A 13416-nucleotide genomic window follows, 5' to 3' on the forward strand; every position below is an offset into this window, starting at 1 on the left:
AGCACTCCTGAGGCCTGGGAGGGAGCTGGGAGAGGAGAGAAAGAAAGCACTTCGCCCTCTGCTGGCCCGAATTGGCATTGCCAGCACAGCCCTTAGGCCCAAGGCCAAGGAGGGCTGCACAACCCATGAGCCCCAGGGCCCTCAAAGGCATATTCTTACCTTCTGCTGCTGCTAAGTCGCTTCAGTCGTGTCCGACTCTGTGCGACCCCATTGACGGCAGCCCACCAGGCTCCCCCGTCCCTGGGATTCTCCAGGCAAGAACACTGGAGTGGGTTGCCATTTCCTTCAATGAATGAAAGTGAAAAGTCAAAGTGAAGTCGCTCAGTCGCGTCTGACTCTTAGCAACCCCATGAACTGCAGCCTACCAGGCTCCTCCGTCCATTGGATTTTCCAGGCAAGAGTACCGGAGTGGGTTGCCATTGCCTGCTCCCATTCTTACCCGCTAGAGAGGAAAGATAATAGTCTTAGTTATTATTCATTATTAAGCAGTTGCTTTCTGTCAGGCACCGATAGACCCTTTACACTCATAATCTCATTTACATTTTAATTCTCCAAGCATTTCTTTCAATTTCCTTTCAATTTTGTAGGAGGCTGAGTCCCCCAGCTACTAAGTGATGTTTCAGAACTTACCATCTGACTCTGATTGGCTATCTGCACATTTTGGCCCCAAACTCTTTCTTTTTGTGCTTTTCAGTTCAGTTCAGTCGCTCAGTCGTGTCCGACTCTCCACGACCCCATGAATCACAGCACGCCAGGCCTCCCTGTCCATCACCAACTCCCGGAGTTCACTCAAACTCATGTCCATCCAGTCAGTGATGCCATCCAGCCATCTCATTCTCTGTTGTCCCCTTCTCCTCCCGCCCCCAATCCCTCCCAGCATCAGAGTCTTTTCCAGTGAGTCAACTCGTCGCATGAGGTGGCCAAAGTCTTGGAGTTTCAGCTTTAGCATCATCAGTCCTTCCAATGAACACCCAGGATTAATCTCCTTTAGAATGGACTGGTTGGATCTCCTTGCAGTCCAAGGGACTCTCAAGAGTCTTCTCCAACACCACAGTTCAAAAGCATCCATTCTTCGGCGATCAGCTTTCTTCACAGTCCAACTCTAACATCCATACATGACCACTGGAAAAACCATAGCCTTGACTAGATGGACCTTTGTTGGCAAAGTAATGTCTCTGCTTTTTAATATGCTATCTAGGTTGGTCATAACTTTCCTTCCAAGGAGCAAGCGTCTTTTAATTTCATGGCTGCAGTCAGCATCTGCAGTGATTTTGGAGCCCAAAAAAATAAAGTCTGACACTGTTTCCACTGTTTCCCCATCTATTTCCCATGAAGTGATGAGACCAGATGCCATGATCTTTGTTTTCTGAATGTTGAGCTTCAAGCCAACCTTTTCACTCTCCTCTTACACTTTAATCAAGAGGCTTTTTAGTTCCTCTTCACTTTCTGCCATAAGGGAGGTGTCATCTGCATATCTGAGGTTATCGATATTTCTCCCGGCAATCTTGATTCCAGCTTGTGCTTCTTCCAGCCCAGCGTTCCTCATGATGTACTCTGCATATAAGTTAAATAAGCAGGGTGACAATATACAACCTTGATGTACTCCTTTTCCTATTTGGAACCAGTCTGTTGTTCTGTGTGCTTTAGACCAGCCTAAGGACTGATGCTAAAGCTGAAACTGCAATACTTTGGCCACCTCATGCGACGAGTTGACTCACTGGAAAAGACTCTGATGCTAGGAAAGGTTGGGGGCGGGAGGAGAAGGGGATGACAGAGAATGAGATGGCTGGATGGCATCACTGACTCTGTGGACATGAGTTTGAGTGTACTCTGGGAGTTGGTGATGGACAGGGAGGCCTGGCGTGCTGTGATTCATGGGGTCGCGGAGAGTCGGGCACGACTGAGCGACTGAACTGAACTGAATACCTGCACTGACTTGGGCTATGCCCTGACCCAAGTTTCAACCCAGCTTGATCATCTACCTCTGATACAAGCCTCAAGCCAAATCCCTAGCTTTAAGCTGGGATCCACCCACGTGTCCTCCTACTCCTGGCTCCTACTGTTTGCACCAGATCTTCCCTGTATTGGATGGCCAGACTTCCTGTGAATCTGATTTCCTCCCAAGCTGGCTACTTTATTTCCCTCTGTCTTTGCCATTAGCAGTCAAACCCTCAGCAAGAAAAAGGTGAAGCAGAGTGGGCTGAAGAAACTCCTGTGGGGAAATGGCTAATTGGGAACACTGAGGAGGAAAGTACATCTCAACTCTTAGTCAGGCCCAGGTGTTCTGAGGTTAGTGACCCAGCGAGGGAAATGGGTCCTACAGAGTTGGGGATGGAGGTGGGGTGGGAAGAGCTAAGCCAGAAGCAGCTGAGCTCTCAGCAGGAGGGCCCAGTTTTTAAACCTCTGAAGGAATCTGGTGCTGACTCCCCGACTCCTCCCACAGCTGCACGCATGAGGGAAGAAAGCTGCAACTAACATCTCCTCTCTAGAACAGTGGGTGGTCCCTTGTCTGGTTATATAGCCTTGAGATCACACTTCAGCACACTGGCTTGCTGGTGATCCACAGGCGCTGCTCTGCACCATGACTAGCTCCTTCTCCCCTGGTTACTACCTGGTTATCACCGTTATAGCCTGCAACAGTCATTCTCAGGAAAAGAAGGAGCTTGCCAGGCCCTGGCCTCAAACTGAGGCAGTTCCATTTCTTAACTCCCTAGAAGAAACAGACAAACCTAGGTTTCATTCCATGTGACTTAGAAGCCCTGTGATACTGGACAAATTACCTAATCTCCCAGAGCCTTTGTTTCCTCATTTCAAAATGGGGAAATAATAGCATGTTTCTCAGTTATAAAGATTAGCTGAGACAATGCACTTAGCCCAGGACCTAGCATAAACAGCTTTACAATTTTGTTTCTGTTGCTTAGTCACTGAGTCGTGTCTGACTTTTTGTGACCCATGGACTGTAGCCTCCCATGCTCCTCCATCCGTGGGATTTTCCAGGCAAGAATACTAGAGTGGGTTGCCATTTCCTTCTCCAGGGGATCTTCTTGATCCGGGGATTGAACTTGTGTCTCCTGCAATTCTCCTGCATTACAGGCAGATTCTTTACTGCTGAGTCACTGGGTAAGTCCAACTTTACAAAATCCTATGTAATTTTTTTAGCTGCTCTGTGGGCTTCAGTTTCCTATTTGGAAAAATTAACATGAAGCAATGTAAGTTTCCTAATATTGCTGTAAGAACCAAATGATATAATTTACATATAGCAGTTACAAATGACTGCATTTGTGGTCAGACAGTCATGTTTGACTCTATGACCCTATGGACTGTAACCTGCCAGGCTCCTCTGTCCATGAGATTCTCCTGGTAAGAATACTGGAGGGCATTGCCATTTCTTCCTCCATGGGATCTTCCCCACCCAGGGATCAAACTCGTGTCTCCCAAGTCTCCTGCATTGGCAGATGGATTCTTTACCACTAGTGTCATAACTGTGTATAAAACATTGGATTTTCCCTTGATTCTCTAAATTAGACAATTGTCATCTAAACGTTTAACCACCTTACTGAAAGATATAATCTCCCTGTGTTTTGTGACTTTCTTTCCATTCTCTCTTCCTCCAAATTTAGGGTCTTATAAAAATATCTGTGGATTTTGTGTTGGACAGAGTATCTGGAGACCAAGAGGCTCTGTGGCAGTCAGACCATGTTGGTAATGCTGGTATGCACCTCATTCACGCAAGCCTGTGCTCCCTCTAGTGGATGCTGCTTTGAGACTCCAGTATGCCCTGGGGCAAAGTGATCTTTCTGCAAGTGTGGTCTAGGCTGCTTTCCTTCCCAGTAACCCTGTGATAGGTAGAATTTTGGTTTCCATTATCTTTGCCCTCTGGTGTTATTTCTGTGATTATGTGATTACTGACTCAGAATCTGAGATAATTAATGAGTACTGTTTTAAGTTATTAAATTTGTGGCAATATGTTACTTCAGTAAAAAAAAAACTAATATAATGTTCAAGAATCCCATTTCTCTCCTTAGTCTTAGAGAATCTCCTTCCTCAGAAGTATAGAAGCTTCTGCTTCTTCAACTCTTAAGCCCTCACAGACAGTTGGGCACAATTCACCCTTAGGTGAATTTTTTGTGAAAACCTTGGAGCCCTGTTTTTTTTTTTTTAAATTATAGTATATTGTTATAATTGTTCTGTTATTTTTAAATTTATTTATTTTTAATTGAAGAATGATTGCTTTACAGAATTTTGTTGGTTTCTGCCAAACATCAACATGAATCAGTCATAAGTATACATATGTCTCCTCCCTCTTGGGAGCCCTGTTTTTATGAACAAAAGCTAGGGCAGAGAGTTTCTGAATATTTCTATTTTGACACTGCAATTTGAAAAGCTTTAAGTCTAGGGAATACAAAGCTTTAGGTACTTTTTTACGATGAAAGGGAGGATAAAATGGACAAAACCCAAATGAAAACCTCTGTGAAGTTTCCTGCCACATAGATAAATGCTTAGCTTAGCAATTGACACACTGTAAATAATACTCTTTGGACTAAAATATTATTTTTGTTGTTGTTTTGTTGTTGTGATTCCAGGAACTTAAAATTGTGTTCCTTGCCGCCCATCCTGACTCAACTCTATCCAGCTTGTTCCCAAATTGTCAAAATGCTGTCTCCCACACAGGAGGGGTGTCAGTCTGCAACTAGAGGACCTCAACGTGGTTATTCAAGATGTCTTGTGGTATGGTGGCTCCACCATTTTCCCATCCTGGAAAAGCAGAGACAGCAAGATGCACAGCTGACTCCAGAATTTTGTTCCTGCTTCTAGGATAGGCAAGATGGCCAGTTATCACCCTCCTTGTGCTGTTGGTCAGAATTCTACTGGGTGGCAGAAGCCACCTGTCCTAGGAGAGCCTTCTCTTAGGACAGGTGTGTACATTATAAATGAAAAGCTTATTTTTGTCACCTTGAATCCATCAGAGACCACCAAAGTGGCCTTCATTACCCATTCTAGCTCACCATGACTGGAGGGCAGAGATGGTAGGAAAACCTCTTGAGAAATTGACGCATGTCTTCCTCCAAAATCTGATCTTTGCCTCCTGCTTCAACTCTCATCTCTGTTTGCCAAATAAATATTTAGGTACCTAAAACCTGGCATAGTTTTAGCTCTGAGGACCTAGCAATAATCAAGAGATCCCATGCCAGCCCTATGGATCTCATAATTTGTGAGGAGGATATCACAAAATAACCACAGATTTTGAAATGATTGAAAGTGCAATGACCCTCATAATCTCTCCTGACACCTCAACTCCAGCCTCAGTCTCAGTTTCTGTGGCTATTTGAAAAAGTTTTGTTTCAAGTCCTTCGTGTCTGAGTCCCTCTGTGTCACCTGTATTGTGGCCAAAAGGTTGGTCAGCAAAGAGGACACCAATAACTCTGGGACTGTCTCCATGACAACACATCAGCACGTTCTGCCTTCAGAGCCCTGGAGGCCCTACCCTACATTCTTGTACCACTTATAATAATCATTCTTGATATTCTGTAACTGATGATTCAGCATCTTGAAATCATGAGAAAATTAATGACCAATGTTGTTTACATTTCCCCTGTGGTCTGACTTTTGTGGGTGCTTGAAAGTCATATTACGAACCTTTCAACCACAAAACCCAAAATTAGGTTTTGCTTCCTACCTAATAGGAGATGTCCTAACCTAAGAACTTGCTACCACTATAGAAATAAAAACTTTTAACCTGTACTTTCTTCTTGCTCCTTTCTGCCTCCTGACCAACCCTGGTGCTCCCCCATGTGGTCCTGTATGGCACAGTGTGCCCGCTTCCTGTTGGGGACTGTAAGTGATAAATCTTCTTTCAGTGGCATTGATCTCTGAGTATGTCATCACTCAGTCAATGTAATATAAATTTATCAGTTTAATGCTGGTAAACTAAATTCCAAGCACATTTTAAAGTACTGCCTGGCACAGCTCACACCCAAAGACTGGCCAGGCCCTGGAAGAGCTAAAATTATGGCAAGGGTGAATATGATTCAGAGATGACGTTTGACTCTGCTCCACAGACCCCATAACACCTCTTCTGCCCCAAACCTGCAGACTTTCTTCTAAGTATGTCAAAGTTTCTCCAGAACTCTCCAAACACTCATCTCCAGTTGTCCCCAGTCATGATACTCTGCTCCACTGAGCCTCCATTCTCCACCCTATATCTTGGAATGCTGTACAGAGAAGGAGGACTGGATATCTGCCAGGACCAAGGCCAGCTCTGAGAACCATCATGGTAGGACAGAGCCAGGTTTACAGTCCTGGAAACTACTCTCCCCTTGGAATCAGTTCTGAGGGTAAGGTATCCCTGGTCCTAGGTTCCAGGGCTGAACTGAAGGAAAGAAAAAGGAGCAGGTATTTACTCTGGCTTACTAAGCAAGATCGAACCCCTCAGAGCTCATGAGGTTGAGGATACAAACCCTGCTGTGAGATGCAGTGATAAGGGTGTATATGCAAATGTGTCTATGAAAACATGTGCATACTTACAGCAGTGTGATACATAAGCTTGCTATACTGTGGCACAATGATTCTTCATTCATCAGTACTCCCATCTCTTTGAAGCCAACCCACCAGCTACTACACAGCTTGTGCCCCTTGCCCCTGTAACCCAGGATTCAGACAGAACTTATCCTGGCTGGCTCACATTGGCTTTGGTTTTTTCCATCAACCCCATAAATGCTTAGTAAGGAAGCAAATACTTTATTGAAGTGCTGTTTGCAGGGTACACTTGTGAACCTCCCATGTGGAGGATCATTTAAAAGATATCTTGGAACAAGAGGGCTATAGGTGTGCTTTTGTATGTTCACAAGTGTGTGCAGATCCACAGAGGGCATCTGTGTGTATTGATGTGTGACTCTCAGTATATGTGTGTTTATGGGGTGTGTGACTGAATGTACATATATGGTGTGGGTATAAGACTTATGTAGGTGAGAAAGATGTGTGCTCTGAGAAGGGGAACTCCAGAGCATTTTATATGGATTTCATAGTCTCCTGGTCAGTATGCATATGTGCAAATAGGTATGTGTGCGTGTGTGCATGCGTGCGTGTGTGCGTGTGTGTGTGTAGTTCTGGTGAGCAGAGGTTGAATGTATGCTACACTCCTGCCTCTCTAGGTGGTACATCTACAGACCCAGCAGACAGAATGGTGGGGTTTCTGCAGGCAGATTTCCCTACAACTCTGGATTCACTTGGTGGTGGGAGTCCTGGGGATAGACACGGGGTCACTCTAGGCCTGGAGGTCCCTCCTGGTCAGCTCTGCCCTCTCCATCTTTGGACATTCCCTCCCCAGGTTCGCCCTCGTCATCAGCCTCGATGAGTTCCTCAGGCATTGGCCACTCCCGGGTCTGCCACTCCAGCCGCTCGATGCGATAGGCGATCTTGAGTGCACTGGACTCCAGCTCAGCCAGGAGTCGAGCGAACTTGGTTTGCAGATCATCGAGTTGCTGGTCCAGGCCTCGCAGCCGGGCCTCCGTGGCCTCCTGTAGGGCGATCTCGGCTGCCTCCGCATTTACATCCAACTTGTTCAGTTTGAGCAGGATCTCACGGCCCTTTTCCTCCATGACAGCCTGGGCCTGCGGATACTCGCTCAGCACTTCCCGCAGATCCTCCTTGCTCAGGCAGAACAGGTCCGAATAACCTAGACTCTTGATGTTGGCTGTACGGCGATTGCCAGACATGTTCCCTGTGGCCCAGGAGCAGACAGGTGGGAGGACAGTTAGTCAGGGTGGGTGTGAGGGGGTATTTCCCGTCTGAACCAGGACCCCCACCTCCACATTTGTGCTTACGAGCCTCTCCTTCTGCCTCATTAAGTCTTTCATTCTGTAATGTACTGGGTGGGGACTAGGCCCTGTGCTGAGTGGGTTTCAGTGACCTGCCTCCAAGAGTTCAGTCTAGAGGAAATAGACATTTGATGGAATAGTTACCTAACAGCACAGTCAATGCAGTGTAGACGAGCATCTGGTACTGTGGGAAGACAGGCAAAGAGGCCCAGGCAAGCTTTAAGGCAGAGAATTCAGGAAGCCTGGAGGAACTGATGCCTAGACCGAGTGGGAGGTAACTAGGGGAGGAGGGGAGGGCAACTAGGCAGAGGGAGGAGCATGCGCAGAGGGATGGAGGTAGGAAAGAGTTGGGTGGTTACAGAATACAGCAGGCAGGGCAGAGAGGCCAGAGTGCAGCATGTGAGGAGACGGGGAGAGACAGAGAGCCAGGTCAAGGCCCACGGCCCTGGCAAGGAGTCTAGACCTTAGCGAAAGGACAGCAACTACTGCACTGTTTTTAGCAGGGGAACTGTATGGTATCATTTGCATTTTAAAAAGATAATGGTGGGTGGCTGGTGGGAAGATAGGTTCTGAATGCTGCGAAGTCTCAGAGCTCGGACCTTAGAAAGGGCAAGGGAGCTACCATTTGTTGAACTCTTGCTGTGTGCCAGGCACTGCACTGGGTGCCTCCCCCATACAGCTCATCTAATTCTTACAAATAACTCTATGGGTTTTGAATATCACCCTTCTTGGGGAGGTGAGGAAACTGAGGCCTAAAAGAGGGAAGTGATTTGTCCAAAGTCAGGTGGCTAATGGCCAACTGCATACCAGATACGGGGCTTAAGGGGGTCCTCGTGACAAGTGTGACGCCTTTAAGACAGTTGGAGAGTGGGATCCCCAGGCTGAGAGCGCATTTTAGTCTTAGTCAGTGACTGCGTGCTTACCCCTTTTAAGTTTTTCCCATCTCCTGTGGCCTTGGTGTCTTTACCTGTGCTGTCCTCCTTCACAGGCTGATAAGAAGAATAAATGAGCCAGTGTACAGTACCCAGCCTGGACTGGAGTTGATGGAGTAAACAGGAGTTCCTTCCTTCTACCTTCCTTTCCATTTGGCTATGAGAAAGTTGTTTCTCATATTGACTTCAAGTGTGTATACTTATCACCTATGTCACCTTGGACAAGTTCCTCAAACTCTCTGTGCTCCAGCTTCCTTACCTTTAAACTGTGAATAATAGTCCCTACTTTATAGAACTGTTGTGAGAATTAAATGAATTGGTACACATGAAGAACTTTGAACAGGGCATGTAGTAAGCATGTAGAAAGTATTAGCCATTATTATTACTAATTGTTATTATCTCTGCACTTTCCACTGATCTGTTGGTGCTTTGGGCGAATACTCACAGAGCAAGTCTACTCTCTCTTTCAAGGACCCAACCTTCTCATGGACGTTGACTCAGCCTCTTCTTAGGGAAGAGACCCTCTGTGCCCTGCCTCTCTCTTGAGCCCTCTAGTGACTCAGGCAAGGGTCAGCTGTCCTTAATCTGTGGACCCTGAAGTACCAGCTGGTCTCAGCACAGGATTCTGCTGTCCCCATTCCCCTCCCCTAGCCCGGTCTCCAGAACAAATGCTGAGGTGCCCACCTTTGATGTTGATGATGCTGATCTCCCCAAAGTAGAGCCCTGCACCAAGCACAGCATACTGGGTGACACCATCATCGGCCACCACGGCCAGCTGACCCTCTCGGATGATGTACATCTCTCGGCCAATGTCCCCTTTGCGGCAGACATATTCACCCGGCGAGTAGGTCTGGGGCTGCAGCTTCAGCACCAGCTCCTCCAGCAGGCTGGCTTCACAGTTTTGGAAGATCTGTACCCGGCTCAGGGTAGGCAGGTGCACAGACACGGCCACTTCTGCCCGCAACCGCTCGGGCAAGTGCTGTAAGATGGCCACCTCGTTGGTCATCTTCTTGTTGATCTGCAGGTGCTGGTACCTGTGGGGAATGGTAGTGGCAGTCCTCACCAACCCCTTACATGCCTTCCTCTACATTTTCCATCAGGGTTCTCAGCTCAGCTTCAGCCAAGAACCCAACCACACTGAGCTCTCACAAGGGTCATGGGAATACTTGACAGTTGGTTGATAAATATCTTTAGTCCACTATCTCCTGGTCACAGACATATTTTGACCTCTTCTCTCCCATCCAGGGCCTGGAAGCCTTCACACAGTGGACAGACCCTTAGTTCTCGTCAGGCTCTACCCACCCACCATTCCATGATGTCTTGTACCATTTCACTAAAAATATCTACTTCAGTCACCAAGCCCATCTTCTTTAGAGGTCTTCTGTTCTATGTCCCTAACTTGGTGACACTCCCCTTTGTTCACCCTACAGTATGGACTCCATGACATAGTCAGCCATCTTGTTGTTGGTCATCCCCTGAGGAGTATTGCTGTTACCTCTTACACCTTCCAGGACTTTCTGAGTATTAGCAGGTGGTGGCAGTTCCCATTCCCTGGGTTCTGGGTTAGCTTTCCTTGTGTATGAATTCATCTCCCTGTCAATCTCTTACCCAACCCCTCTCCTTAAGTCCATACCCAATTTCCACCCAGTGAACCCTCCAATGAATACCACATCCTAAGTGCCCTGCCTGACCCACCAGGCAGTAGGAACCCAGCTACCTTCCTCAGAGTCTAGCCCACACACCTCTCCCTGTTCTGCTCTGGAACCCCAGCATCCTCACCAGTCAATGACTCTCCGCTCCAGCCGGCGGTTGACATGATACAGCTTCATGTACTTCTTCACCAGCGCGTGGTCTGGGTAGAAGGCTGCATCTGCTGTGTTCATGTTGTAGATGACAGAGCTCATGCTACCCATGATGGTGGCGAAACCCATGACGGCCAGCAGGAAGTCGCCCACCATGAAGAGGTACTCCTCCTCCCGGGCTGGCAGCGGCGTGTCGCCCACGGTGGTCAGGATCAGCGTGGAGAAGTAAAAGCTGTAGAGGTACTGGCGCCGCAGCCGCTCAAAGCCAGGTTGCGCGGGGTCGGGGTACACCCAGATGTCACGCCCGAAGCCCAGGTACCGGGACAGGGCAAAGTAGAGGCAGCTGTTCCAATGAATGACCACAAAAATGTAAAGCATCAGCTTGGCGATGCGGAAGGCGTTCGGGTACGCTGTGCGGGTCTCCGTGCGGTCAAAGGCCTCAAAGAGGCGGGGCACTCGCAGAAAGCGGTTTAGCCTCAGCATGGGTGTGTGTGGACCCAGACTCACGTAGGCAACATCCGTGGGCAACAGGGAAACCAGGTCCAAGAAGAAACTCCAGGTGCGAACGTAGCGACTCGAGATCCTACCTTTGTCCACCACCAGGATGCCCTGTTCCAAGAATCCTGGTGGGGGAAGGGGGCTCAGCCGTGGGTGGGGTCAGGTATGGGGCGGAGTCGGGGCACCTTCCTGCTTCAGTAATGAGGTTGAGGGTGGGTAGGTCAGGGCAGCACAGGGAGACAGTTACAGGGACAGGATGGGGTTGGGCCTAACCCTGCTCCAGGGTTTCTGGGGTGAGCAGTGGGCTGTTGTAAACATAGAGACATATGACAGTGCTATGAGGGAGGGGGTGACTTTCTTGTTACTAAGAGGCTCTCCTTAGGAAGGGAACGTGGAGGGAGGTCAGTCCTGAGACTCACTGACCAGTGTGGAAGCGCACCACGATGTCCAGGAGGTAGAACAGGTCACTCGTGTAGTCCAGCACTAACCAGGCCACCAGATAACTGTGCTGCAAGTCGGGGAAGCAGGCTCTGCGTGGTAGGGACAGAAGGGATTGGCTTAAGGGATCCCTCTGTGTGTGAGGTATTGTCCCCAAGCCGCTGAGCAATAAACCTGGGCCCTTGCATTGGCGCCGCCCCCACACCAGCCCCGAGCAAGGGCCCGCCCTCTTCCTGGGCCTCACTCTTTATCCCTGGTCTCTGCTTAGGGCCCTTCCCATAGTGCCAAACCTGCACACCACGATGATGAGGTTATACATTACTGGGAAGACCATTGTGTTCAGCCACCAGTAGTAGTAATCCCCAGATGGGTCCAGAACCGGCAGAGACTTCCTGTGGGCAAGAGAAGTCAAGTTTCATTTATCCATGGTTTGCTGTTGCCCTTGCCACCGGGGGCAGCAAGGAGGGATCAGGCTCCATCTAGTGAGGCAGACAGATAGACACAGGGGACCAGGATGTCTCACCTGGCCTTGGTCAGGACAGGAGGGCTGGACTCTGTCGTCTTCACTTGGCTGCCCTGGCTCATGGTTCTGTGGCCTGCTGCCTGGGGATGAGATATCCAGGGTCTCTGTCTGCAGGTGGGTTCAGGAAGTAGGGGCTAGGCCTGCCTGTCCTGAAGAAGCTGCCCTTGGTCTCCAGCTGCAGTTCCTCCCTCTTTGGCTTCTGAAGCTCTTAGCAACGCCACCACAGCCAGCCGCTACTGAAGGGGTGGAAGCCGTGTGACTCCAGCGCTCCACCCTGTCTCCTAGGGCCCGGGTTTACACCTATCCAACTAAACATCTCTAATGAGGTCCTTGGAGATGGTGGGGGTGTATGCCTCAGAGGTAAGGCTAAGCCTTGTCTCCTTCCACCTTCCTCAAAGCTGAACTACATAAGGGCTTTCTAGTGGGGAGACTTGGTTGCCTGTGTAGGTTTAGGAATTCATTCTGTTTTACCTTGTGCAAGTTCCCAGCTTGAACCTCATTTTTAATTCTTTTAACAGCTGTGTACTGTCAGGTGTGTCAGGTGTCAGGTGCTGAACTAGTCTCCAGGGACAGAGAATGCCTGTCATATCGACGTGAGCTCTGGTTCCATTACCTGCACCCTTGTCTATGTCCTTCAAGCTGCATGAGTGTGATTGGGGCCATCCTGTGGCATTTTGATCCTCATCCCCCTCCTGTTACCTCTTGTGCCTGATCTCACCAGTTATTTCCTGTGTTTTCTAAATCCTTAACTTCTTTCAGTTTTCCCTTTCTGTGAACATGCTTAAACCTCCCATACCAGAAAAAAATTTAAAAAAATCTTAAAAATTCTCCCTCAACTTGATGTCCCTTTCACTAATATCATCTTTCTCAGTCAAAAAGTCATAATCAAAACACCTACTATGTGCCAGGTCAAAATTATGCAAAGTATTGGGGATGAAAGATGAATGAAACACATTCCTTGTCCTCCATAAACTCGAAGTCTAGTAGGGGGAAGCGTCAGGTAGATAGGCAATTATATATTAGTTTGATGAGGACTCAATTAGGTGGGTACACAGAGAGTTATTACAGTGCATAGGAAAGGTCCCAATTGAAACTGGGTTCTATAGGATGAATAGGAGTTAGTTAAGTGTAGAGATGGAAGAGTGAAGAGCACTACAGGCAAAATGCAAAGAGCATGGAAAGGCACAGAGATTTCAAAAAGCACAGGTGACTAGGGGAACATCAATTGGCTTTTGTAGCAAATCTGAGAGGCTAGTGGTGAAAGATGAGGCTGAATGGTTGACAGATGACAGCTCAGGGAGAGCTTTGTCAGCCATGTTAAAAAGCTAATAGTTTATCTAAAGACAATGGAGAATGCATGAAATGTTTTGCACAGTTAAGTGATATGGCTAGATTTGTGTTTTCGG

At 48.0% G+C, this 13416-nt stretch overlaps 1 protein-coding gene and 1 long non-coding RNA gene across 2 annotated transcripts; one reads left to right on the top strand and one right to left on the bottom strand.

Annotated features, from left to right (window-relative positions):
• Positions 1 to 2836: 2836 nt before the first annotated feature.
• On the top strand, positions 2837 to 5742 carry LOC129553840 (uncharacterized). Its single transcript, XR_008685531.2, has 3 exons — positions 2837 to 3120; positions 3621 to 3711; positions 4584 to 5742. It is a non-coding gene; the product is annotated as an uncharacterized LOC129553840 (long non-coding RNA).
• Positions 5743 to 6347: 605 nt separating this feature from the next.
• On the bottom strand, positions 6348 to 12184 carry CNGA4 (cyclic nucleotide gated channel subunit alpha 4). Its single transcript, XM_055422546.2, has 6 exons — positions 12011 to 12184; positions 11778 to 11879; positions 11473 to 11579; positions 10529 to 11174; positions 9434 to 9783; positions 6348 to 7720 (listed from the first exon to the last, which is right to left on the bottom strand). The coding sequence occupies exons 1-6, from the start codon at positions 12070 to 12072 to the stop codon at positions 7260 to 7262; spliced, it is 1728 nt and encodes a 575-aa protein (XP_055278521.1). The 5' UTR covers positions 12073 to 12184; the 3' UTR covers positions 6348 to 7259.
• Between the last annotated feature and the right edge of the window lie 1232 nt (positions 12185 to 13416).

The sequence above is a fragment of the Moschus berezovskii genome, chromosome 14 (assembly GCF_049115385.1).
Source record: "Moschus berezovskii isolate FMDL1 chromosome 14, NW_MosBer_1.0, whole genome shotgun sequence".
Taxonomy (NCBI): domain Eukaryota; kingdom Metazoa; phylum Chordata; class Mammalia; order Artiodactyla; family Moschidae; genus Moschus; species Moschus berezovskii.

Bases quoted from the DNA above. Each gene is read 5' to 3' on its own strand.
- CNGA4 (XM_055422546.2), bottom strand. From the start codon at position 12,072: ATGAGCCAGGGCAGCCAAGTGAAGACGACAGAGTCCAGCCCTCCTGTC. The intron at 11,880-12,010 runs GTGAGACATCCT...TCTTGCCCACAG, and splicing joins CCTGTCCTGACCAAGGCCAG to GAAGTCTCTGCCGGTTCTGG. The intron at 7,721-9,433 runs GTGGGCACCTCA...CCTGGGCCACAG, and splicing joins CAGCATCATCAACATCAAAG to GGAACATGTCTGGCAATCGC.